The 26796-nt window shown below is 40.6% G+C and overlaps 1 protein-coding gene across 6 annotated transcripts in view; it reads left to right on the forward strand.

Annotated features, from left to right (window-relative positions):
* Positions 1 to 26796, forward strand: part of KCNC1 (potassium voltage-gated channel subfamily C member 1) — a 113977-nt gene that overhangs the window by 69159 nt on the left and 18022 nt on the right. For 3 of the 6 annotated variants that reach the window (XM_030451432.1, XM_008504718.2, XM_030451433.1), the window contains exons 2-3: positions 10417 to 11350; positions 25720 to 25908. In XM_030451432.1, coding sequence (XP_030307292.1) covers positions 10417 to 11350; positions 25720 to 25908 — 1123 coding nt within the window. Of the gene's footprint in view, positions 1 to 10416; positions 11351 to 16875; positions 16901 to 25572; positions 25589 to 25719; positions 25909 to 26796 lie in introns of all 6 variants that reach the window. The other 3 variants (XM_030451435.1, XM_030451434.1, XM_030451436.1) reach the window with 3 other exon arrangements.

A 26796-nucleotide genomic window follows, 5' to 3' on the forward strand; every position in this document is an offset into this window, starting at 1 on the left:
CATTGAAGTTTCAATATTTCAAGCTTTTATTGTGAAATAATCTTAAAAAACATAAATATATCACAAACTTTGATTTTTAGCACCTTTTAATTGCCCAGCTAGATATCCTGCTAAGGAACTGTAGATGTGCTTAGGAATATGGTTTAGCAGTGGACTCCATACAGTTGGGTTAAGTATTGGACTCAATGATCTTAAAGGTGTATTCCAAGCACAACTCTCCTGTGAACTACCTCTACATTTTAGAATCATCTTTAACTTTCCCTACACAGGAAAAGCTCTTCCTGTGTTATTCACTTGCATGTAGTTCATGCCCTAAGGAGCACACAATTGTGTGGCAGCACATAATTGCCACAAATCACCCAAAAATTAGAAATACAAAAATAAAGCTGCTGGGGTGAGAGCCATTTCCCATCCCTGCCAGCTATCAAAAAATGCAGCTTGAATGGAAGTCCCAGCCTCCTCCTCCAAACTTTGACTTCACTCCCAGCTCCCTTTCCCCCAACTCTTTGTTTCCTGTAGCTGTATTCACTTACTGCCCACAAGTGTATTAACTGCTCTTGCTAAGCAAGTCAGCACTATAGACCAGTCTGTGCTTTTAAAAACTTTATTTTGAAATACTTTTGTATGCAACCATTTGCCCAAACTCTTCTTCAAGCAAAGAGGAGCATTCTGCAGAAAAGACATGCATTTAGGAGATAAAATATAACTCATGCAGGTGTTCCCAGAGAGAAATTACATTCCTGGAATCGATTGACATCCAATGTCAGTTCATTTCACCCATTTTCCCTTAATTTTTAATGCAGTTTTTTGCCTATTATATGGCAATACTTGCAGTACTTGCTAGGAAGATTTCCAAAAGTATTAGTGGTTTCTGGTGATTCACAGTTAATGAGTCTTCAAAACAAAGTCTCCTTAAGGGCCAGGTTCTCATAAGCTGGCAGGCTGATCCCATTAAACTAGCCAATAAGAACTCCTAATGCTGAGGAGTTCAGAGCCTCACGTCAAAATATTGATGTCAACAGGAAGAGCAAGGGGAAAGTTCTCACCCTCTTCAAACCTGGAGTTGCCATTTCTAGAGGTATTGACGTGGCAGAGTTACACAACAAAACTCTGAGAGCCTACACAAACCTACAGCTCTGCCCCCATCCTTTACACATCACTGCACTGCAAAAGGTAAAAGGAAGAGCAGGGCTGAATGGCTGAGCTGGAATTTTGTGACTGGATGGCTTTGAACTCCATGAACAAGTTTTGGGGGACTGAACTTGTTATCTTGGCCAACAGACAAAGTATCCTAACAAAACCTCAGCACTCAGAATCTGACAGTCTTGTCCATCCCTGTCAAAGCCAGGATATTAAGACATGTTTTGGACAATATCCCCTAATTTTGCTCCAATCTAATACTGGTAGATGTGTTGTCAAAGTTACAAGAACTTTCTTGAGAAATGCAGGCTCTGATCTTTCAGCTTCACAATCACCTTGTCAATGGAACAGAAGTAGAATCTACTTGTTTTGCCTTACAAAGCTTGCAGAGATTGATACTTATGTGAATATTTCTACAGCACTCTAAAAGAGTTCCACATTGATAAATGCTATGCAGTATTTCGGGTTCTTTGCACCATGGGTAGATGGATAGTATTCAAACAAAGCTATTTCAAATAAAGGATATTTTCCTTAATGTACAGGGACAGAAGTCAGAAATTAAGTTGCTTTTTTAACCACGGTTCACATCATACCTGCACATGCACTTGAGTAAACTAAAGAAGTGGAAATACACCACAAATGATACAGTCAGAATGCAGCAAACAATGAGAGGATCCTGTTATCCCACAAGACACTGAATGTACTGTAAGACACAAGCTAAACAAATTTCCATACTCTTGCGAGCAAAACTCTTACATTACTTTAAATTCCTTTCATCTTCTGTAGAAAACAATTTTCCTCTAGGTTCAAGCTATGACTTACCTTCATTTTCCAAACTTTACATCTTTCTTTTAACCTTGGCTGCAAAAACGTTGGGGTTGTTTGCAGTTTTTCTTGGGGTTTTTTCTTTTTGTTTATGCAATACACCTAACAGTACTTGTTTAAAGGTCTCCTTCTCTCAGTAGTGCTGAGCCTTTTACAGCCCCAGCTGAAAGGAGTTAACAGAAAGAGACATTTAGTGCAGCTTCCCAGCACCAGAGGAGATGGTGGCTCTCACAGTGGCTACCTGGAGAAGGCTGTTGGGAGCCCTTTTGAACTGCTGTGAGGCAGACAACCTGGCTGTGCAATCAGCCCTGCAGCACTACCCCTGCAAATCCTCTCTCCACAAGAACTTCACAGCTGCTAATATTGAATGGGTTTGTGGGAGGGGTGCTCAGCACCTGCAATTGATACCCAAGTCAGTACCACAGATGTTATCTGTGACTCCTTAATTTAGCCTTAAGGACAGAACAATGAGAACAATTTTTTCACTTGTTCTCCTGCATCATAGCACAAAGGGGGTTTTTTGTGTGTCTGTACATGTGCATCAGTGTGGCTTCTGCTGGGTACACAGCAGAATCATGGAATCAGAATACTTTGAGTTGGAAGGGGCATTTAAAGGTGACCTAGGCCAACCCCCCTACAGAGAGCAGGAACATCTTCAACTAGATCAATTTGCCCAGAGCCCCATCTAACTGAGCCTTCATCTCTATAAAAAAAGATTGATTCTCTTTAATCCACCCGTTGGTGGCACACACCTTCTTGTCTACTTAGGATTTTAATATTGAGTGGAAATATGCAGTCCCCCCATGTTAACAGCTTTGGGAAAGAGTGTGTGTGTGTGTGTGTGTGTGTGTGTGTGTGTGCATGTGTATATCTGTGTGCATGCAACAGAGTCAAACCTGCCAGCAGAATATCTTTGTATTTTCACATTTCCAAAATCAAAACATGAGGTTTGGGCAGAGATACATACCTAATTTCATCTGGCTCTGCTTGATGCTAACCACACACAAGCACACAGATGATTTATATCCAGTTTGGAAGGAGAAAAATAAAAATTATTTCTAAACTCTAGGAAGCCTCAGGACTAATCAGATTTTGCAGGTCTTTGGGTTTTCCCAGTTGGATTCTGCCTTGCTGTAGTCAGGAATCCCCCTTTGCCAAGGAACTGCATAAGAAATGACTTTTTTCTTCCCATGAGGAAGGACTGGCAGTGAGTCAGAGAGGAGGGAAGTGTGATTTTCTCTGGAGTTAAAATAGCATGCAGAGCTAAGGTGGTGAGGTGATATCCTGAAATCCTGACACATGACACTACAGTCATTGCTACAAGACTCCTCAGTTTAGAACACGAAGTGTGGAGAGTTCCAAAATGTTACCTACTGCCCAACTTTGAAAAAGACTGAAAAACCTCCCAATAATGGGCAACTGAGTTCCCTGGTTTCATTTATCTATTACTTTATGTCCCAGTGTCTAAGCTGTTACATGACTCAGTTTCTCTCATTCTGGAGCATTTGACAGAACTGTCAGCATAAAAAATGTGTGGCATCATCTGAAAATGAGATTAATAATTATATTGCTTTTATGCAGCAAAAACATAAGCATATGAAAGCAGAACTCGTGGAATGTTTGAATGTTTGGTGGCTGTTAGCAAATTTCTATATACTTAGCAGTCTGTAATGGACAGGACAAAAGTGAACAAGCTTAAAATGTAGCCAGGATGATTCAGGTCAGGCGATAGGGAAATAAAAATACAGATAAAATATGATGAAGTCCTGGGATAAATTTCCTGCAGAATTTCTACAGCAGTCACCATTGGGGGTCCTTAATAACAGCCAATATAGCTGCCTCTCAGGAATGATCAAAGGTTGTGCTTTGGGACAGGAGAAAGACATTTGGAGGCTCCTATCAAATGCACATTTCCACAGTCAGCCTCAAAGAGATGGAAGCCTTCACTTCCAACACTTCCAGCTCCTTCTGCAGTGTCCCATATACCTACCTGCACAAGTCTTGAGACTCTCTTGGATCAGAACCCTATCTATGTTGATAAGAATTTCCCATTGAGCTGTTGCTGAGCAATATGAATCATTTCTTACTCCCACCATTATGTCTCCATATAGTTCTCACAACCAGACAGACTAAGGAGCTAGCAAGAAAGCTTGCAAATTAAATTCATATCTCCTCTGTGACAACTTTTCTATTAAATCACAAGATTGAATCTATTCTAGACAAAACTGGAAAACTTACCTGTGACCTACAAAGAACCATCCCAAACTTTGCCTGGCGACCAGCTGGCTATGTAGTCACAAAGAAATGCTGAACATGCCCCACTTCCAGCTCTGATGCAGTCTCCTTAGCCCAGTAACTATCTTGTCAAAGCACATGGCTGCCTGCTAGGACTAACATTTGAGAGATCTGCTTCTAATTTATTTATTGCAATGTCAACACCGAATAACTTAAGCATATTTTCCACAGATGACTGCACATTTTTTTTAACATGTCATTTCATATCTGGGTGCCACTAAGCATTACAAGACATTTTTGCAAGCTGTCATATAATTTTTTTGGCATTACATAACAATTTCATCCACAAGCTGCTAATGGACTTTAGCTAATTCTGGACTAACCTTCGTCTATCTGCAAGCCTACTTCTTCCATTTATCTCAAATAAGAAACATGAATTTGAATAATCTTCTGACTGAACCAGTATGCTTTCTGATATGAGCTTCTGTATTGGTTCTCTTACCATCTCACTGAATGAAGACAGACTGCCAAGATGGTCATCTCCCCCTTTACAAAGAAGAATTTGGTAGTAATATCTCTTTGTACCCTCCTATGTGATGCCAACAAAAGCAGAAGTGGATCGCTCTCCTTGCAAATAGTTTCAGTTTCATAATCATTGCTCAAAGGATCTCACAACATCCTACATTAGGATTCCAAACTAAATGTTGCAGAGATGCTTTTCTGACAGTCCCAGCTTGTGCTCACTTTAACAGTTACCTGCTTGCTAGTATCACATGCCTACATTTAGTCATTTATCAGTCATACAGGTTCAGTATTTCTTTCAAAAATTCAGCACCATTACTTGCAGATTCAAAATGAGTCAATTGTTTGAATCAGGGTCATATCTAAAAAAGCCTGGAAGATCAGTCCTGAGAGATGGTGATAAAGCAGTTATAAAGCAAAGTACTTTAAAGCAGCTTTCATTTAACCCATCCTTTGGCTGAGCTGCAGCAAAAAGACTTATCTCTGTCATTGACAAATGCTTTGGTGATAGGGACTGAGTTTTAAATAAAGAATGGTTAAAGTCCAGTGTTCACATTAAAAGCTAGGCAAAGGTCTTGATTCAAGTCAGAGGCAGGCAATTGTTGGCAGCTTCACACAGGTGTAATAGCTTTCAGAGACAAATCTCAAGTAGACAAACTATGAAAGAAAGTTGGTAAAATATTTGAAGAGATGCCTTGTGAATGGAAGTCACAGGAGTAGTGAATTCAGTATTTTTGTCATTAAAACAAAAACTCACCAGACAAGATCAGTCGAAAGAAAGGATGCCACTTCCATGGAAAATTTCCTGATGCTTCAAGGGATGTAGTTCAAACAAAATGGTATCTCCCTCTACTTTTCATCCAAAGGCTCAAAGAAGAGTAGAATTTCCTGAATTTCCCTGCAAAAAGGGAGAGATTAAGAATCACTTTTTAAACACTTCTGCGAGCAGTTACAAAGGAGATCTCCAAGTGGTATCTGCTTCTTTTCTTCCCTCTAGCCTGAGTCAGGATTCTGAGCAGTATCAAAGGAGAAGAGCACCATCTGAAGTGTGGAGCTTCTACTAACTCATTATGGATGTGTGACATGGAATGAATTATGAATGGTGTTGTGTAGACCTCTATTTCCTAGAAAACAAACTCTGAAGTTACTGAAAATTGGCTTGAAAGTTTTCTTGCAACTCTTCTTGTTATCTATACTCCAAGAGTGTCTCTCTTATCAAAGATTAGGTCAAAGTCTCACTTCCCAGCTCCCCATTCCAGACATACATCAGACTGGACATTGGACAGACATGAATTGGCTGCCAGTCCTAAGCCCCAAAGACTTTACCATCTCAATTTAACAAAACCAACACAAAAGCACAAGACAAAGGATGGGGCAAAAGATGGAGGCACACACACTTGAAGATCTCAGTGGTGGAGGCTGAAAAAGAGCCCCAGTCATAGGAAATGAAAGAGAAGTTATTTCTGTCCCAGGGCCTTCATCACCAGCTTTCACTGCCCATCTGCATCAAAGCCCAGTAATTCCAGGCAATGTGTCAATGAATTCTAGTCAGTTACTGGGCTTATTTGTTTAAAACAAACATGAAAAAAAAGGTTTCTTATCTCCAAGACCAGAACTATCTTAGAAATGCAACATAAAGTGCTGTATTTAAAACTGATTCCCAGAAGTTAACAGCCACACTTTTGTATTTAATGCTGTCTGGGCCAATCCTCAGACCTTTTTTTCTAAGTAAACCTAACCTCCTAATCCTCATGTAGCAGAAGATTTATTTGTGTTTTAGGGCTGTTGTTCTTCCCATGCTGAGTGGAAAGATATTTGCTTCTTATTCATGAGAGGCTACGTCTGATTCTGTGACCTTGCTCCCTTTACAGCTATACAAAGCTGATGTGAAACACTACTACTCTGAATTAACTGGCACTGCATATTCACTCTGTACTGGTAAAAATTGCTAGGTTAGACATAGGGCAGTGGAGAAGCAGGGAGAACAGACCTTTCAGACAGACAGATAGATTTAAACAAAGGCAATATAAATTAGATAATTAAATTCTCCACTTGTGGGCATGACATCTTTTAGTCTTTTAATAACCTTATTAAAATATACTATTAACAGAAATTATGCAGGAATGTATTTTCTTCTCTCTTCAGAATGAGGATATTTTAATGTAACATATTTTAATAAAAATATCCCCTTTTCAAATACCCTCTCTCTCTTCTCTTATGGCTTCTGCAGATTTGGACAATCTCAGATTTTTCTTTGTTGGTATTAGGAGCCAGGAAAGGAAAAAGCAATGAAAGCAGCATCTCTAGAGAAACAGGAATCATTCACATGTGGCAAAGCAGATAAAAGAGTTCGGATCACTTCAAACACTTTACCTAGGTATTTTCTTTAACTATATAAAATTTTAGCTGCCATTATGTAACTCAACAGCATGTGACATCACAAAATCCTCACTCCTTTCCTCCAGCCCATTCAGATCTGAGGAAGAAGTAAAATGTAAGGAGAAAGAAGATTAAGAAGAACTTAATAATACAGGAGCAATTCATTTCTTTGATTAGTGTTGGGGCCATTACTAGTGAAATACAGAGAGACAGCCTTATTTTCAGAGATGTCAGAACACAGACCAGTCCCACAGACCTCACCAGTTCCACCAGCATTGCTCATCTCAGGACTAGACATCATGTTAGCCATGATGTGTGATCTCTGTTGGCCTCTGATGGAAGGCCAGAGAAAACTCTTTTTTCTACCCCTGTGACATGAATTAATGATGGACTCCTTAGAAAAACAGACTTGCTGAATTTGGTGCTGTTGGATCTTGCTTACAACTCACTAAATCTTGTACCAGATAATTAACAAAGAAAAATACTCAGAAGAAAAAAGGGGTGGAGGCAATACAAATCAGGGATCACATATTTATGCCAATTATATACTGTGCATTCATGTGCAGCAAGCTGATAGATTTCTGCTTCCCAAGCAGCTGCAGGAGATGAAGCTGTCAGAGATGGGTGCTAGTAGATGGATTCTCAGGCATTTCTGCACTTCTTTGGCTCTGCCAAGGGACTGGGGAACTGTAATGGGACTTTTATGAAAAGGCTGCTCCTCTCTGTCTTCTCCTTTCAGTCTGCAGACCTGCTTCTAAAACAAAAAGCAAGGGCCTTTCAGCATTGAAGCATGGAATAACTAAGAGGTATTTTTAATTCCCAAGTATAAAATTGGTTTTAAGATTAGATAGTAATTCAACAGAGAGAAAAAATAGAGAAGGAACATTTGGATTCTTCCTGTCAGTGCCATTGCTCAGCCATACTTTTATGAAAACTTGAAACCAGATCCACACTTCCAAAGCTGCAAAGCATCCAAGGCCATGCCCAGTCCTGGGAAAGGGCTGGGGATGTGAAATACAGATAGAAGGAAACAACCACTTCACTTTCATTTAGCAGGTGCTTCTCACTCTGCTGAACAAGGGACTAAAAATTTTCAGTTCCCCTCTGCAGCACACATACAAGGACTAACAGCAAGAAGACCACGGGTGTGATAACTGCTAACACTGCTTGTACCACTGCAGAGAACCTAAACGTCCTCTCAGAATTGGTAATTTTGTCCCTTTAATACAGCAAAACATCACTTTTCAAAACACTTGCTGTGCAAGATCAGTCTGAAGGTTGTCCTAAGCAGGAAAAACTCACTCAGGAGAGATATTCCTATACACCAAGAGAATTGCATTTTCAATTAACATAAAGAAAGGGCCTTCTTCACAGACCCCTTAAAATGCAAGAGGGTTTTATTCCCTTCTCTGCTTCTGATCTGGGTGTGCTACCAGGCTCAACCAAGTGTCAGCATTTTCTTCTGCAGTTTGAATTCTCAGGGCTCTCTGGCTCTACAGTAAAAATGTGCTCCAGGCTGAAAGAGAGCAGGCATGCTGAGGCTGCTGGGAACAGTCTCCTGAGTTCTTGGTCCAAGGGGCTTTTTGCTTCTCATTTTATATCCCCACTCAGACAGCTGGGGTATTACCCTGTACTTCATTAAGAAGCTCTGAGTTTTACTATCACACACCAACTTTGATTTATAAGACTCCTCAATTTATATTTTTCAGGGAGACTGATGATACCCTAAAGTCAGTAATATTAAAATTAAAGCACATAGAACCTGCACACATCAGCTTTTGATGATGCTTTTGATCACAAAGCATCTGAAAAACACCAGCTATTTTACAGCTTGAGAAATTCTGCATTGAGAAATCTCCCTGTTTAATAGGAGAATCATATCCACAACATATCCAGTCCTGCTTCTCCATTTCCCTAACCTCCAGATTGTTTATCTTCCAGACAACTATTTATAGTAGGGATTGATTTTTAGCATATATCAGCACATATATTAGGCCATCACATAACAGTGCTATGATAGCCTGAAGCATTTATGGGAAGGTAGTGAGGTTTTTGCAGTCTGTGACAATGGCTGGGTCCTGACCTCTTTGGCAACGAATCTGGATCTGAAAAACAGAAGAGCCTGTTTGCTTCTGTCTCTGTGTTTGGCACAGGCTGCTCAGAGAGGTTGTGAGATCTCCAGCCTTGGAAATATTCAGCCCTGAACCAGACCTGGAGCAACCTGGTCCAATTTTGAAGTTGTACCAAATGACCTCCAGAGGGCCCTTCCAACCTAAACGAGTCTGAGATTTCATTCTCTGCCACTTTCTCTGTATTCACTTCAAACTGTGGCAGATTCTTGCTTTTGACTTTGTTAGCTAATACAGAAGGTCAAGTGTAATTCTGCACTAGGTCTTACCTAGGAAAGCAGACAGAAGGAACTTCATGATTGCAGGAGAGCCTTGGTAGCTGAAAGCACAGGTTATTTTTAACTGGCCTATTCCTTTGGCAGCAATTTCTTTTAGATTACTGCACTACATTTACTGGCAACAGACAATTAAAATAAACCAGTCCTTTTTAACCCCTATTTTGGCTACACTTTTGAAAAAGGGACATTATGAATAAGAGGGCATTATTAGGCTATTTGAATAATATTTTAATTACCACAGTTACTAAGGCTCATGAAGAAAATGACAATACCTTATGTGATGCCTCTTGTCAAGGTGATAGACAAGACAAACAGGACTCAGTTTGATATGTGACTGTTCCTCAACTTGTGCCTGGGATTTGGTGAGAAAGTCTGACAATACCAAGCAGGGCTCCTTGCTGTAGAGCCCTTCTGAGACTACCGCTGGTATTTACTGGCACCTTACTGAGATCTGAAATGCCACAACTGTCACTAAGCTGGGAGCAGGAGGCAGCCACCATGCCATGGACACCATGCTCTGAAAACACTCTTGCATAACAATTGTCCTGGAAGGTCTGCTCTGTCTTTAAGACCAAGAAGTAATAAAAGATCAACTTCAGGAAGGTGGAGTTTCAGTATCTCCTTAATTTTAAATCCCACAGAAAACTGAGATTTAAATGCTTCCTAAAATTTACACTGACACTCAAGTGCTACCTGTATAGGAATGAGTGTTAGCACATACTTACACACTGCCCTCCCTCTGAGTTTGAATGCTAAGCTGTCTTGCAGGTGGGACTTGGCATCTTCAGCCCACAGGAAGGAGTCTTGGCATAATCTTTAGTTTTCATAAAGCTCTTGCCTCACCCTAGTGTTTCAGAAGCAAAGCCTTAATACTGCTTAACATTTCTCTCATATCTTTCTTTCCACAGTATGTGGCATTTGCCTCCCTCTTCTTCATTCTGGTCTCCATCACCACCTTCTGCCTCGAGACCCATGAGAGATTTAACCCTATTGTAAACAAGACAGAAACTGAGTTCATCGGGAACGACACCCAGGTGCGGCACTACAGGGAAGCAGAGACTGAAGCCTTTCTCACCTACATCGAAGGTGTCTGTGTCATCTGGTTTACATTTGAGTTCTTGATGAGAGTCACTTTCTGCCCCAACAAGGTGGAATTTATCAAAAACTCTTTGAACATCATTGACTTTGTGGCCATTCTGCCTTTCTACCTAGAGGTTGGACTCAGTGGCCTGTCTTCCAAAGCTGCTAAGGATGTCCTGGGCTTCCTCCGTGTGGTCCGTTTCGTGCGAATCCTCCGCATTTTCAAGCTGACGCGGCACTTCGTGGGGCTGCGGGTCCTGGGACACACCCTCCGTGCCAGCACAAACGAGTTCTTGCTGCTCATCATATTTTTGGCATTGGGCGTCTTAATCTTTGCCACGATGATCTATTATGCCGAGCGAATAGGTGCTAAACCAAATGACCCTAGTGCCAGTGAACACACACACTTTAAAAACATCCCCATCGGCTTTTGGTGGGCTGTTGTCACCATGACGACCCTGGGCTACGGAGACATGTATCCTCAGACTTGGTCAGGCATGCTGGTGGGGGCCCTCTGTGCTCTTGCTGGTGTGCTGACCATTGCCATGCCTGTCCCTGTCATTGTGAACAATTTCGGAATGTATTACTCCTTAGCTATGGCTAAGCAGAAGCTACCAAAGAAAAAAAAGAAGCATATCCCGAGGCCACCCCAGCTGGGATCCCCCAATTATTGTAAATCTGTCGTAAACTCTCCACACCACAGTACTCAGAGCGACACTTGCCCACTGGCCCAAGAAGAAATTTTAGAAATAAACAGAGCAGGTAGGAAACCTCTTAGAGGAATGTCCATCTGACCGTTAACCTCCATCCCGTGTAGTGATTTAAGATTCAGCCAGACTGCTTTCTTAGAGCAATGGGTAGCACATTTATCCATTCTAGTCCCACCACCACACAGTGAATACTATGTGTGAAGTGTAGGTTGCAGGGACAAATGGTACAGTGGAGGCTGATCAGCAAAACTAAGGATGAGAGCACGCTCTAGGAGCCCAAACTTTGGTCCTGGTTAAGGGCATACAAGTCTCAAGATATTTGGAAGAGCTGTTACATCTAGTGGAAGAATTTTGAGAGTTCTACAGCTATGTTGCTGGACTGTGTAATGCATCTTTGAGGCTCTTGAGAGCTGAATGCTTCACAGAGCAGAGTAGGAGCCAAGTACTGAGCAATTACAGAGTTTTCTGACAAAACAGGGCTGGAATTTGAAACAGCCAGATGCTTTCTCATTTGTTCCCATTTGGGACCTTTCAGCTGTTTTAAATGGCAGATATTGTACATCTCATTACAGAAAATAGGTGCCTAGTAAGTTGAAGGGACAACTATACCATCATGCATATTCATGAGACAATCCAGTCTCTTTCTGATGATTAACTGCAAAGTAGAACAACAGCTCAAATTCTTGACACTAATGCAAAATGACTCACTCTGAGACAAGACTAGATGTAAGGATGTTTACTCCATGGCATGCAAATCAATCTATTCTATAATATTCCACTAGAATTTAGCCTTTAGAACTACAAAGTTTTAAACCAGATTTTCTAAAACATGCTCCTTTTGCCAGTATGGGTTGGGGAGTTACAGCTCCTTCAACCTTCCAGCAGCAAAGGCCAACTGGAAAAGGTCTGACTTGTCATTCCTGGCTGGTTTGGCCTAAACAGTGATCACCTCATAATATGGTGTTCTTATTTTTAATTATACTGACTCCTGTTAGCAATAGGTGAAACCAGAGCAAAATCAATCATACTAATTCTACTGGGAGGGGGGAGGGAAATGAAAAAAATACTAGTCACCATGGAATATATTATAATATCCCATGGCTAGTGGTTAATTATGGGAATTATCTCAGTTTTATGAGAATCCTCCTATAGCACATAAAGTTACGGGGCTCTGATTTGGTTATTTAAACCCCATAATCTACCTCTACCCATGGAATGTCACTATTTATTCTATGGAGTAATTTCAAAGCAGATAACCATGTTGAAAATAAAGCCAACTTCATTTTTGGCAGATGTTCCAGCCAAGCTGCATAGTTGACATTTTTCAGCCTATTCAGAATATCCCCCTGCATTGTATTAGATAGAACAGATGGCCAGTCAAGTGAAATTAACTAAGTAAAAAAGAGACATCTTGAAAGAGCTAGCATATACCTATGATGGTCTTGTGTTATCATTTTTTTACTTTGAAGAAAATTCCAATTTGTTACTCATTGTGAGTGAGGTATTCTCTGATCATCTCATAGCCATGCATGTTGATGTCATTGTGAGAGGCACAAAGAAAGTGACACTTTCCTTTGTGTGCCACTTCACCGATGCCAATGCTAATTTTGGAGGGGCAAAGCTGGTGGGAGCCTTTCTCTTGTTTTCTATTCCCTTTTCTCTTCTTTTCTTATTTCTTTTCCCTTACGTGCAACTATGTAAAGTCCATTCAGAAGGTAAACAGTTTTCATTTTTCTCTGTTCAAGGCTGTCCCATTGCAACAGGCCAATCACAATTCACGTGACTGATAGACTGTCTCCTTCCTATTGTATCTCTGGTGCAGAAGCACATGGGTTTTATCAGCCATTCCCCTCAGGTTGCAAATGCTTATCTCAGCTCATGTCCAAGCAGCAAACATTTTCAGAAGTAGGTGTCTTTGTGGCATCACATACAAAAAAATAAGAGAAGGGGGGCACAAACAATATTGTGTTGCTCCTGCTGTGAGCAAGAAACCCACATGTTCCCAATTGGAACATGGAAGAGATGCCAGGCTTTAGCAGTCAGCTATAGAGTGACTTTTTTTCTTAGAAATCCCTTATTTTATAAAGTTCCTTCCATTTTACATACATAGCCTGGTCCTCTCTAAGAACTAGAGCACCAAGAATTCTACAAGTTCAGTGCAATTCCACGCTGGTATCCTGAGAATCCGTGTAATTTTGGTTCAATGTGGAACTGTTTTGCCACCATCTGTGCTCTAGAATCAGCTGTTACCACAATATCCATGAAGTATTGATAGTAACAGCAACTTAACTATTTCTGCAATAATTAAGAGAGACTATTTTTATATAAATATACAAGCATATATATTTTAAGAAGTATCAAAGCACACTTATACTTCAGCTAACAAAATGAACTCTGTTGCTGGAGTTCTGTGTCTGGTAATTATCATGCACCTCTGGCAGCAAAAAAACTTGCCTGCCTCTCTTATCTTACTAACAGGGAAAGACCTATATATGTGCAAGAGAAAAGTAAAAAATAATAAGATCCGAACCAAAGTGTAAAACAAGATCTGCCTTGCCTTGGATGTTGAGGTTCACTTACATAATATGAAACATTCATAGGCACTGACTTGTGTCTGAAACTGTAACCTGCATATTTTATGAAAACAGAGCCCTGCAAGCAGTGAATGTTTCCCATACTGTAAAATATTCGGATTGGTCAACAGAACCCAACTGTAAACAACCAGTTAACATTGTACTGGGAACACAGAATGGGTTCCTAATGTTTCTAAAATAACATCAAGAGGATTCTTGTAATTTTTAACTGTAAATCTTCAGCGAGACAGTGTCTAGGTGATGTAAGGTCATATGATGTATATCTAATACATTCTGCAAAGAAAAAAAAAATCCTGTTTAACTGCTCAGGTGTAAAAGACATCACATGAAGTTATTAATTCCATATATTATGTGTGGTGGAATTATGAAACAGCTCATGAAAGAGTGATGAGTTTGAAATAGTTCCAGATATGACTCTCTCTTTATAACCATCTCATGCACCAAGTCAGCAGTTCACAGCTATTCTCCCTCCATACACACAGGGCCAAGAGGGCTCTACAGAGAGCTCTGCACAGTCACATCCCAGAGCTAAGGATCTTCTCAGGCTTAGGAGCACTTCCATGGCATGGACATGCAAATGGCAGAACTTTGCCCACAGGCTGCACAGCAGCTGCCAATGATGCTGTGGTCATTTGCAGGCAAAACAAAGATGTTTTGAGTTTAAATTGTGGTAAGTTTGAATTACACTTTTAAAATGTCCCCAGCAATCTCAGCAGTTCAGTCCTGGGCAGGAGGGTATCTTTAAATAACAGCACTTGGTTTTAATTTGATATAAAGAATATCAAAGTTTGATTCTACCATGTCTCCCCTTTCTGCAGCAACCCTTCCTGCTCTCCAGCTCCTCTGATCCCATCAAGAGTGGCTGGGAAAGCAGCAGAAAGGGAAGAACTGCACTCCAGAGTTAAGGACAGCAGAGCTGCTGCTGCAGGCAGGTAGCACTAAGAAAACAGAGATTTCCTCTACATAAAAAAAAAAATAATCTTCAAGGCAGTTTTTTATGACCATAAATTCTCAAGATACTGCTTATGCTGGAGGCACCAGGCCTGACAAGCAGGTCTCACCTGACCAATTTAACTAAAACTCCTTGACCCAGGGATATCTCAGGCTATCGAGGATCAGGTGTCCCCTCACTTCTGTTGAATTGAACAAGCTCCATTCAAGATGGAGGCTTCAGTTTGCCATTGTCTTAGATGTGACAACCACAATACTACAATCAGATACCCAAACAGGCTAAGTAACAGCAACCAGAAAATGGAAGTAATCTCCTATATATTCATTTGACACAGGGCTTAACTTAACTGAGCAAGATCACTTGAAAGGACTGTGGGAAAGCCATTAGTTGAACACAGCTAAGTAAGCATCAGTCATAACCACAGTCTGCTGTGCTGCTGTGCCTTTTATCTAAAAGATTCTGAGTGTTCTGAAGTCAGTATCATAACAGAAAGAGAAAAAAAGCAAAGTAAAATTTGCTTCAAACAGAAGCAAAACAGAAAAAGCCAGTTTCTATGACTTAAACTTAGCTGATTTTGGTCCTAAACCGAACACCCTCCTACAGGTATATGTAATTTATATCAGTACACACAGTGAAATGCTTTAAGGTAAAAGTTTATAAGAAAACCTCAAAACAAATACTGAAACTCTCAGTTTTGTTTTGACAGTTAATCAGCTCTTCAGTTCTTTTCTTCTGTGAGCTATGCGCTTATCTGAAGGATAAGGTGACTGCATGGTTACATCTTAAAGTTGCCATAGGATGAAGTAGTGAATGACATTTTCAAACACTGCAAAAGAAATTCAGCATGAATGGAATTTGTAACTTCTTTTGATGTCTACAGCACTGTCTGGTGCCACAGAGCAATGGTCTTAAGAATGCATCCATTAATACATAAGCATGGGTGATGGGTTATTTTGGCTTTGTTATGAGATCTACCCCAGCCTTTCACTGTTTGGTTTGGGGGGGTTTTTGTACATACATTTAGAAACACCAGCACACACAGTGTTTATACTGACTTTGATATAGCCAAAATAAGAATTTCTCACCTCTGCATGCAGCTTCACTTCAGTTACGCTCCAGGAATATCATATCTTCACACACATGTATTGTTCAGCCTTTTCCAGTGTTCTGATGGCAAAATTCTCAACTTATGGCATAGCTGTAAAATATGGAAGAAATACTATTAGAATTAAAGTGCCTAGGAGGAGAGGGGAAATGTCTGTCATTACTGATACAATCTTTAGCTTCAGAAAATCTTCTGTGGTTGTTTTCCTTACATGCCAAAAAAAAAAATAAATTCCATAACCCACTTCTCAACTATCCCTACATGTAAACAGTTAATGCAATCCAAGTCTGCCTCTGACACAGGAGAACTACACAGTTACAGTGGCTCCAGTGTACCCCATGGTCAGATGAACTGGAGCAAGCTGTGACCTTAGAAACTTATTATTTCAATGCCATTTCCTGAGGGAGATCTCATCTCCTTTTAAAGAAATAATGAGGAATTATCCATTTCAGTGATATCACTCATGCTTTCTGAAGGAGCTGCTCTTTTCTCAGGGCTTCATTTTTCATCCCTTCTGTCACCATAACCTAAATACCCTGTATTCCTTGTGCAACACACCAGTTCTAACGTCAGAAGTGTGCTGAGCCCTCTAATTCCAGTGCCGGTGCTCAATGGGAGCTGGGGACTCTTGGCAGTGCCTGAGGTTTCATTGTGGCTTGGGGACTTTGGTGGCTTTTATGGATAGCAGTGAACTGTTAAATCCATTGTAGTGGGCCTGAATACACAGGGAAGGGAATTCTCTGATCAAATGCCTTTGAATATATATATATATAAAAAAAAAACCATCTAATTTTAGTGTCACAAAGCCTTTGACCCTTTCTGTAAGATGGACAGTAGACAGCAATGTAACTTCTAAGAGTTTAGGTCTGTCTCAGCACAAAAGGCTTTGATGTTTAAATGTGTCAGACAGAAAAAATACTAGAAAGGCAGTGGAAAAGGTAATAGGGTGATGTTTTTAATTTCCTCCCTATATTTAACCTTCCTAGCCTTTGCAAATCAAAAATTCATCACTCCAAAATAGCAAATGAGGTAATGACTGCATTGTAATATCACCGAAGATGGGATTCTCTGGATCTAAGGTAGATATTGTAGCAGGTCAAAATAATAGAAGTAAAATTCAGTTCTTCTCATCTGACTTAGGATGCATTTGCCTGAGGTCCCCCTCATACTGCAATAAGCGGCAGGCAGTATCAGAGAGCAGTTTGCTCATTTGTGATAGGAATTGCCCTCTGGAGGGGGATTCCCTCGTAGCTGATGTTAGGTCTAACTTAGGATCCTCCTCAGCTGAGTGCCTAAAGTTAGGTGGGAGCTATTTGGATCTATTCCTTGGCCCCTGCCCCATGTCTGCACTCTCATAGCTGTGGATCACAGGCAAAGCAGAATTCGTAACTATTACAATATTATATTTTGCTGTACAATTATTTATATGTCATTTCCTGCAGAGATAGGACTGGTGTGTGTCAGTTCTATAATGGGGCTTGTTAAGGTTAGAATTTGAATGAAAAATAACATCCTTGATACCAAGTCATTTGAAAACAGAAAGTAAAAAAATCAGAAACTCTTCACACACAGCCCCCTGTGGTTTGGCCACAGCTAGGGATGAGTATGTGTAGGGGCAGAGCTGCCCTAAGCTGAAAAACAATTGCAGAACTCAATAATAAACCTTTAGATTTTTCATGCCTTAACTTAATCAGCATGAGGCATTTTTACTGATGGGAACAAACAGATACAAGCACTCCAGGCAAACGAGGCCAACCTGTGCCAAGCCTCCAGCATAAGGCAGATGTAAATGTGGTAAATCCTTTTTCTGAAGCAGCTGCCTGGGACTGCAGCTCCCATGCCAGCCAGTGCAGAATGAATTCCTGGGATATGAAAGAGGTGCTCTTGGCTGCTCTCCCTTCTGCTGGACTGAGTATGACTGAGGTTTGTAGGACAGATACAACAAAATGCATCTCTGTGCAAGAACACCCCTGCTGCAGTAGAACAGGACTGAGGTCCAGTACTACAAAAGGCCAGGGACAAAAGGGTCTACGAGTGTGAGGTCTCAATTCTGTGCCTAATCCACTTGCTTATATTTCTCTTACTCTGTACTTGCTGGAATTTTTCTCTACGCCTTTTGGCTACTTGCTTGTCTTGCTTGTTTATTAGCACAAAGCCAAAATAACAAGCAATCCACCATTCCTGCTGTCACTGTTCTTTGTATTCATCCATGCTCCATGTCTCAGACACCTTCCATACTGTACAGATCATCATACTGTATTCCTCAGTTAGAGCAGTCATATATGATTACTGAGAGATCTCACAAAAACAACAGTATTAGAAGGGTTGGACCAAGCAATCCCTGAGGTCCCTTTCCAACCTCTATGAGTATATTCTATGAGTATAGCCTGACAACCTGCAACCTCTACCTGAATTGTCAAAGACCCACTGTGCCCTACAGAATCTGGTGTTAGTAAGACTCTCAGAAGTCCAGGATGGGCATAAGTGAAACCCCAGAAATGCCAGGATAAAGCTAGGAAGGATCATCCAGAGCTCTTTGCAGTCAGTACTCCCAGGAGCAGCAGTTCTCAGCAGTGCATTAAGCAGATACCAAATAATACTCATAAGAGCAAGAAGCACTGGATCTACTTAACTAGAGCTCCTGTATTTCCTCTAGTGGTACCAGTAGGTAGGCAGCCAACATACTGTCACCTCACTTCAAAGGTGATACTGTCTGGGAGTGATGTTACTATGTTGGCCAGTTAGTACTGGGAAAGGCGGTCACCACCCTCACTGGAGTGCCTTTACTGGGGGACACAACTTCCTGGAGGGACCCAGGTCAACTCGGTGGTGAGTAACTGTTGAAGAGGTAGGTTGGGTTGAAAGGATTCTGGGTAATTCATGTAGAATACTAAATTCTGCTCTCTTGGCAATATAAAGTCCACCAGTGTGATCTCTACTCAGAAGAGCTCCATAGCAACTGTCAAAATATGCAGTAATATTAAAAAAACAGGAAGCTTTAATAAAGATACCTAGAACTAACAAATATTTTTACTTTAATAGCCTTAGAATATTGGGGCAATTAAAACTGAGTTGTTATATAGGAATCTTAATTCTTTTACATGTTCTTCACATTTTCTCTCTCTTTTTCTCTCTCTTTTTCACTCTGTTTGTTAACATTTACTTGTTATTACTGTACGTTGCTTGCAACTTGTGTATGTTACAGACTGTCACATTTTATTCTGTGAAGTTTTTCTCCAATTCCCATCAACCTGAGCTCCATGTTGGGCACCCGAGGCGATTACAATACAGTTCTTTAATGCAAAAGAACAAGGAATGTCACAGACTATAGGTAACTTCACTGAGGTTGTGACACAAAACCTGATGCAAGGTATTAATGCAAAGAGTAAGTACTTGGTATGACGATAGAACAACTTAGTTAAATTACCTTCTTCTTTTCAGATATTCTGCATGGGAAAAGTTAATTTTCATTACTCTCCAGCAGAAAAAATTCTAAACCTACCAGTTTAAAGATTTTTTTTTCCCCTGCCATTTTGAAAACCAGTGATTCCCGTGCTGATGCATCATTATTAATTTTCAAAGTTTTAAGCCCATTTTTTCCATGCTGTTCTTCTCTATGCTATACTTCCTTCCATATTCTCCAAGCTGTAATTTCATCATTTCATCATCCTTTGTCTGTGGTTTAATATATCTTCTCCATTATGCCTTTACTAATTTAATACAGTTATATCCCTCTCACTCTAAGGACCTGATTTAACAACAACAAAAATTATCCCCTACCCTTGGGATCCACATTTCTTAATCCTGCATGATACTCTGGAGCCCATAAAAATTGATTTCCACAGCCAAAGATGGTCTGGCACAGGAGCATAACTTATTTTGCTGAATCAGGTCCTGAGCAGTCTTTTGTTACAATCTCTCCCAATTACCACCAAATGCTACTTTAAAAGTATCATTAAAAATACCTTCTAGATAATTCTGTAGAGGCACAGCGTGATGCTTACTGCTACTAATATCATTCTTAATTGTCAGTAAAGTATATGTTAATTCAGAAATCACTACAGCCATGTACTAAATCAAGAAAAGCTTTTTTTCTTAGCGTGCAGTTCCTTTACCTCCTAATTCACCATTAAGCTCTGACCCTTTCTTAATCATTAAGAAGCACAGCAGAGTTTAGATAGAGCATGGTATAAAATCTTAGTGATTTATACTGCTGAAATCAATGAGTTGCCAGTGAATATGAATGGACAGTAAACACTGTCCAGGCAACTAAGACAGAAATAACTCCTAACAGGAGTGAAATCTGAATTAAAGAGATTCAAGGGAGTAAGGAATTGAACTGTAAATATTTCCTTTCCATGCAACAACGCAGAGAGAAATTTACAGCTATAGAGTCAATGGATATTTTCAGATGTTGGGCAACTCTTGACCCCCCCACAAATCAGATTTAGTGGCTTTGGATAGTTGGCTTCATACTCTTAACATCATCATTTGCTTAGCATAAGAAGTATCAGGAAAAAGTGATGTTGCAAAAATAGGGTGCAAAAAGGAATGTAAATTTTTTGCATGTTCTCTAGAATAAAGACAACTGGGAAATCCTGTCCTCCACCAGCAACTACAGCAGCCTTACAGCTGCCAAACTTTCTACTTGCAGCTGATGTGCTTGTAGCTAAGAAAAACTAAGGCACAGCAGTTCTCCACCATCACCTTGGCCATGACACCTCTGTTCTATATCATTCTGTCACTAGCCCAAGAGCTAGGGCAAGACATCATATCAAGAGAGTTTCCTGTTGGCAGCTTAGGATGACACAACTAATGTTTGCCACATTAACAGTCCTTGCATATCACCAGCAAAGTGTGAGAGGGCCGAGAAACAGAAGGATAAATAACTCACTCAATGGATAACACAGCATTACTTCCTTTAGGGATCCAGCTGGATTAAAGGTCTCTGCTGTGAGGGACTTCACAGAGATCCTTCTTCATAAGAGATTTCAGGCAACTAATGACATTAGAGTCAGTGACAGGGGGTTAAAATGAGCAAGTAACGATGACCTTCAAGGTCTGAATGGAAACCAAAGGACATTTTTATTGGGTCAGGAGTGGAATGCTCCACAGACCATAATAATGGCAATCCCAGGTTAGGGATGAGGACTGCAAGAGCACAGCTGAGATCCAGGCAAGCTGTAAATTCATTTTTAGTTGCATGTGAGATGGTGGTCTGGAATGTAACTTCAGTCAGACAAGGTCTCCCCAGCAGAAAGATCTTCAGGCAACTTCCTTTTTCTGTTCTGGCCCTCTTTTGCACTCAACTTGTCCCACCTCCTTCCAGCTTTTCATTTCCTTCCCTTGTAACAGGGCTGCAAACCCTGGAGTCAGTGAAATAGCAAACAGCTTTTCAGGGAAGGAGGGAGGTTTTAGGTACCCAGGCTTGGTTCTTGTTTCTTTTAACCCTTAAAAAGGGGTAGCTGGGAAGAACACAGCCTGTGTTCTCCTGGAGAAGACTATCAGTGAGCTGATGTGACCAAAGGAAACAGAATTATGCCCCTTAATGGCTGTTTTTCTGATCCAGGGCTGAGAAGACCTCATCTTCTTTAGTACAACGGCAAAGAACCTGGCATGGTTCCTGTAACCAGGATATTGCCTCGTGGGTAAATAATGCATGGATACCATGCTATGGGTTGTGGACTTTCTCTCAGCACTGTTTCAGCCAAGTTGAACAACCTACAGAAGTTCCTATAAGAACTGGAAAAGGCATTGGATTTCCAATCCTAAAAGGACTGAAAAGGATCCACCCTGAAGGTGCCTCTCAATTCATCCAGTTTTGGGTTGAGTGACCCCTTCACAGCTCTGGGAGACAAAGTGGTGGGGGGAGCAGTTACAGTCCTGAGGGGAAGCCGTGTGAGCTGGGACCATCTCTGTCCCACACACAGTTTCTGAAGACATCCATGGTAAGGGTAGACCAGGACTTTTTTCTTGTCAGCTCCTGAAGAACAGCAGTGTTTGCTTAAGGGAAGAGGGCTGAGGCAACTTACCCAGTGTAGGAACCACTCCTGTCCAAGTGCCACATTTCCAAACATAGACTCAAAGGTCAATTAATACATTGTACATTTCTGTCCATTGGTGCTCTGAATTTAAGATGCAATTCATACAGGGGGAAACTCAATGCCAGACTTTAGCTTAAAATCAAAACCAGCAGCACTGGTAATGTCACTATGTCAGTGTGGTACCACTTGCTATGACAAAAGAGATGAGCCACATAGCAAGGACACAGTCAGACTCTACTGTGCTTCTCTGCAATAAGCAGAGTGTACTAATCCAAAACCCAACAGTTCTCCTAAGGCTGGTTTTGCAGAATCCCTCCCTTCCCTATTTAGAAACTTGGTGTTTGCTTAGAAAAATCCAAAGTATTTAATAGTACTTTGTTTTGCAAATGTGGATAGAAACGGGGAAAAAAAAAAGAAAGTGGAAACCATGAAAATGAGGTAGTTAAGAAACAAACTACTCACCTGGGAGATTTGCTGAATAATTTCTTTAGCTTCTCCAACAGCTCTCTGCAGGCCATTGGTTAAAGCTGGTACAGTTAAGTAGGTTTTCACAGATAGAAGTTATGGAGATAAGGTGCCAAGCTGGAAGCCTGAAGACTTTGTAAATAACCTCTTATGTAGCACTGGGAAAGTCACTTCACTGCATTGCAGTTTTACCCATCTGTAAAAGAGAGATGGTAACATTGACTTTTCCTCATGAAACAGAACCAAAAGGAAAAAAAAAATACTGTACAAGCCTGATTTAGATTCTGCTGGCAGGGATGGAAAGCCTCATGTGAATTTGGTATGCTAGAATCAAGCCTTAAAAGTTTTAATAACCTGGGAGTTATTATTGGTGTAACTGGACTGATAGTCACCAGACAGCATTTGGTTTCAGTAGTTCTGCTTTATCTGGAGTTCCGTCAAACCCAAGGTCCATTTTGGAAAAAGCAAACATGCAAACTGAAACTTGAGAAATGAGCCTAAAATAACAATTTCGTTCCATCTTTAGACTGCATTCCTGAAGTTGTTCAGCATGTTAATGAAAAAAAAGAGAACTTCTGTGGGCTGATCACATCAGTGGTGTTTTCTTTATTCCCATGAAAGACTAATTACATATCAAATATCATTTGCCACTTCCTGCCTTCAGAATGAGGTGCTGCAGAGACAGTGGTTTAGAACACAACTACTCTGCTTAACACAAACTGATATACAGCAGCAATAGATGCAGCTTTCTGTGCTGGTAATATCTCTGTTTCCTAAATATTTGGTAAAATTATCATTGAGGGTTAGCACTGCTACCCAGCCTAAGGCATGGCCCATGCATGGAATATTCAAGGGACATCAGTAGGACAGTTCAGTGATTTGTCCACATCTCCAAATATTCTTTTCTTCTCCTATTGAACAGAAATAAAATAATAAGACTGTGGATTTTCAACCAGCACAGAGAGAAATTCATCAGTGCTAAGGGACCCTGAGGAGGCTTTAAGAGCAAGTTTCAGCTCAAGTTGGTAGGAATGTATAATGCAATTTCAAAACTCATTCAGAAAAGGTCAATTTTCTTGTCATTCAAGCACAACAGAGCCTGCAAGCTGCTTCCAAAAGGACTGATGGCTGCTACCAGAGAGCTGCCTGACCCACAGCCACTCTACTCAGAGGTGTTTTGAGCTCCAGAAATGTACCAGTGCCTCCCCATCACTAAGTTTAGTTTGCAAACCTAGGCTCAGGTGTAGCACTGGATGTCCCAGAGGTTTCAATGAAACTTCTGCTGCTGCTGCTGCCTCCCTCATTTCAGGATCAGAGCTATCAGACTGGAGCAGCAGAGGCTTACAAAGAAGCCCAGTTCTTTGCCATCCCCATGAGGACAGCAGCTCTCCCCAGACAAAGTTAAGTGATCTGGAAAGCAACATCTCTGTTCCTGCAATGTCATAGTTACTATGGCAGGTAGCCCTGCCAGGTTTTTGTGATCATGTTAGGTAGCAGTGACTCTTATGAACAGAAAGGAATTGCAACTCAGTGCAATTTTTAAGCTTGTGAATCCTATTGAAATTTAAATCTTTACAGGTCTGGATTTTTTTTTATTTCTTTGTTTTTAATACATTTTTATTTAAATTAGGGGCATTAGCTTTTCACGTTTTTTTTAAAATGTGTTGAGAAACCTAATTATTTCATTGCTCACGAAACAAAACATTGCTGCCTCTTTGGGGAAATAATGGGCTGATTCTACCTGAAGAATAAAGGAGGCAGGGGAGAACTGCAGAAAAGACTGTTTACATTGTGACAAACTAGGGACATCTAAATAAAAGGTATAGAATGCCACTAATGGATAGATGTATACTATGTCATATACATCTTCATGTGCATATGCAAAGCAGCAAATATAACTTTCAGAGGCTTTTGGCTATTACTCATCTATGCTGTCCATCTGAAACCAGGGGATCAGAATCATATCTCCAAACCTTACCTAATGGTTTTGTTGTTTTTTTTTTTCTTTTGAGCTTATTTTATTACTGAGCTTCAAAACTACTGAAAAATATATTACAGCATCATGTAGCGTTCAGAACAAGCTAGGACACAGATCTGGAGAGACACTGAAATTGTTTACCTGTTGAGTTTTTCTTTCCTTAAAGATTTACAGGACCATCCATTGCCTTACTGTGTTTAGATAATAAGCATTGTGCAACCGAGGTGTAGGATGCTGCCAATACCACTCAGTTAATGTATCTCTCAGCATTTGTGAAACTTCAGACAGCACATTTTGACTGGTTTTTTCTCCCTTCAACCAAAATACTCATATCGAGCTGTGCCATATTTCGAGTATATTCTCAATACACTAATTTGCACTTTAAAACTCTAAAACAAATCCTACACCAACCAGCACTTTCGATTGTCTTATAAATGTCAAATAAGTCACACAGAGAAAAGATACTATTTTCAGTCTATCCTCATGGGAATGTGTGGAGCAAAATGAGCAAATCTGACAACCTTCTTTCATTATTTACAGCCAAGAGTAAATTTTACTCTATTTTCTAAATTCGTGGCCTGCTGTAGTGTTTTTATATGTAGTGTCCCATGCTGGCATTGCAAATATCGTGTGTGTTTGAGGAGAACATCAGAAAATGGATTTCTTTTTTAAAAATCCACGTTCTGCTGTCGTATTTCCATACATAATGTACTCTGTGTGTCTGAAATGTGTACAGCCATCCTGCATGACTGGTACTGGAAATGCTATAAAACAATCTGGGTAAATCTGGGGGAGTGGAAGAGCAGGAATTTTCCCCTCAGTAATATTGCACGTGGGTATAAATCAGCACAAACAGAATATACTCAAATACTAAACCAACTCACAGTCCACTGCCTCTCCAAAGCTCTGAGCGACAGTAGGCTTCGTGATGAAAGGTCATTCGTGCACCATCCAATGTCATGCAAAAACCTAATCTGATTTCTAACTGCAGTCTTCTGCTCGCAGGACTAGGAACCAATGCACGCCCGTTTCTGAAACTGCCCCTCTTTGTGGAAGCACAGGTGGCTGCTGTTACACTTAATGCAATCGTGTTTTGTCTCTCCTCCCACTTAACAGCCTGTTTCGTTTTGGTGCAGTGCACACGAACGCAGTGTCTAGGACAGATGTGCTACCTTTTGTAGTCTTGCTCTAGAAACTCTTTAGCTGTGAACCCTTAATTTGCAGCTGGAACGCTGATAATCAGTGCAGAGTGTTTCAATAGCCTTCTGCTTATATGTTTGAAGATTCGAAACTGAATGGTGAGGTGGCCAAGGCGGCGCTGGCAAACGAAGACTGTCCCCACATAGACCAGGCTATAACCCCTGATGAGGGCCTGCCCTTTACCCGCTCTGGCACTCGGGAGAGATATGGACCCTGCTTCCTCTTATCAACCGGGGAATATCCCTGCCCGCCTGATGGAGGAATAAGAAAGGGTATGTAGCTGGGGTCCTGGAACCATGTAGATAGCAACTGTCTGAAATAAACCAAGAGAAAGTCAGCTGTAGCCGTAGCTCGCGATAGTGCGCTTGCTGTAGAGATGCACGTTTGGGCTGGAAACCACCACCTGATGTCTGCATTTGGAGTTTCTAACCTATTTCTTTCAGAAAGAAAAGCCTGAGGAGCTGTAACTACCCCGTGCAGCTATGCTAGGCAGTTGAGTCTTCCACCCCAGCTGGTGTAGTAACCTTTAGTGGAGCATGCTCTACCATGTCCTTAAATTAGCCCAGCCTCCAAGGAGAGGTCGATTAACGTTTCATAACGATCAAGGTTTGCCACTCAGCAAAGCTCAGAGATCTTACCAGATTTGAAGGAGCAGACTTGGAGGTGGCAGACAGAAAAGATAAAACACAAAATAAAATGCCCTCAAGTAATACAAAATCTTTATCTGGCTCCCTTAACAAAGCACTAAACCAAATTATTTGGATGTTTATACTTGTTTAGTTCAACAGAGAAAGAGAAGCATACTAGAACATCCATTAGCACAGGTGTTTTAAAACTGGAAAATAATCCATCTAAAATTACTTTCCTTTCATAAATTAATAATTACTAGTTAGTTTCTCAGACTTCTGACAGATACAGATCTCTCAGAAGTAAATGCACTTTAGTTTGCCAATGGTCAGAATAACATATTTAGCAAGAGAAGGCAAATCAAATGAGAAAACCCTTCCCTTCTTAAAATAGGCTGTTTTGTTTAAACAATTTAAGGTGAGAAAACCACTCCAATCAAAATTAGAGTTACATATATACACAAAGTTGATATGGAATGGGAAACTGGAAAAGAAATCTCTCTTCAAATCAGTGTTTATCACTGATGTACTGTA

The sequence above is a fragment of the Calypte anna genome, chromosome 5, assembly GCF_003957555.1.
Source record: "Calypte anna isolate BGI_N300 chromosome 5, bCalAnn1_v1.p, whole genome shotgun sequence".
In the NCBI taxonomy this organism is placed as follows: domain Eukaryota; kingdom Metazoa; phylum Chordata; class Aves; order Apodiformes; family Trochilidae; genus Calypte; species Calypte anna.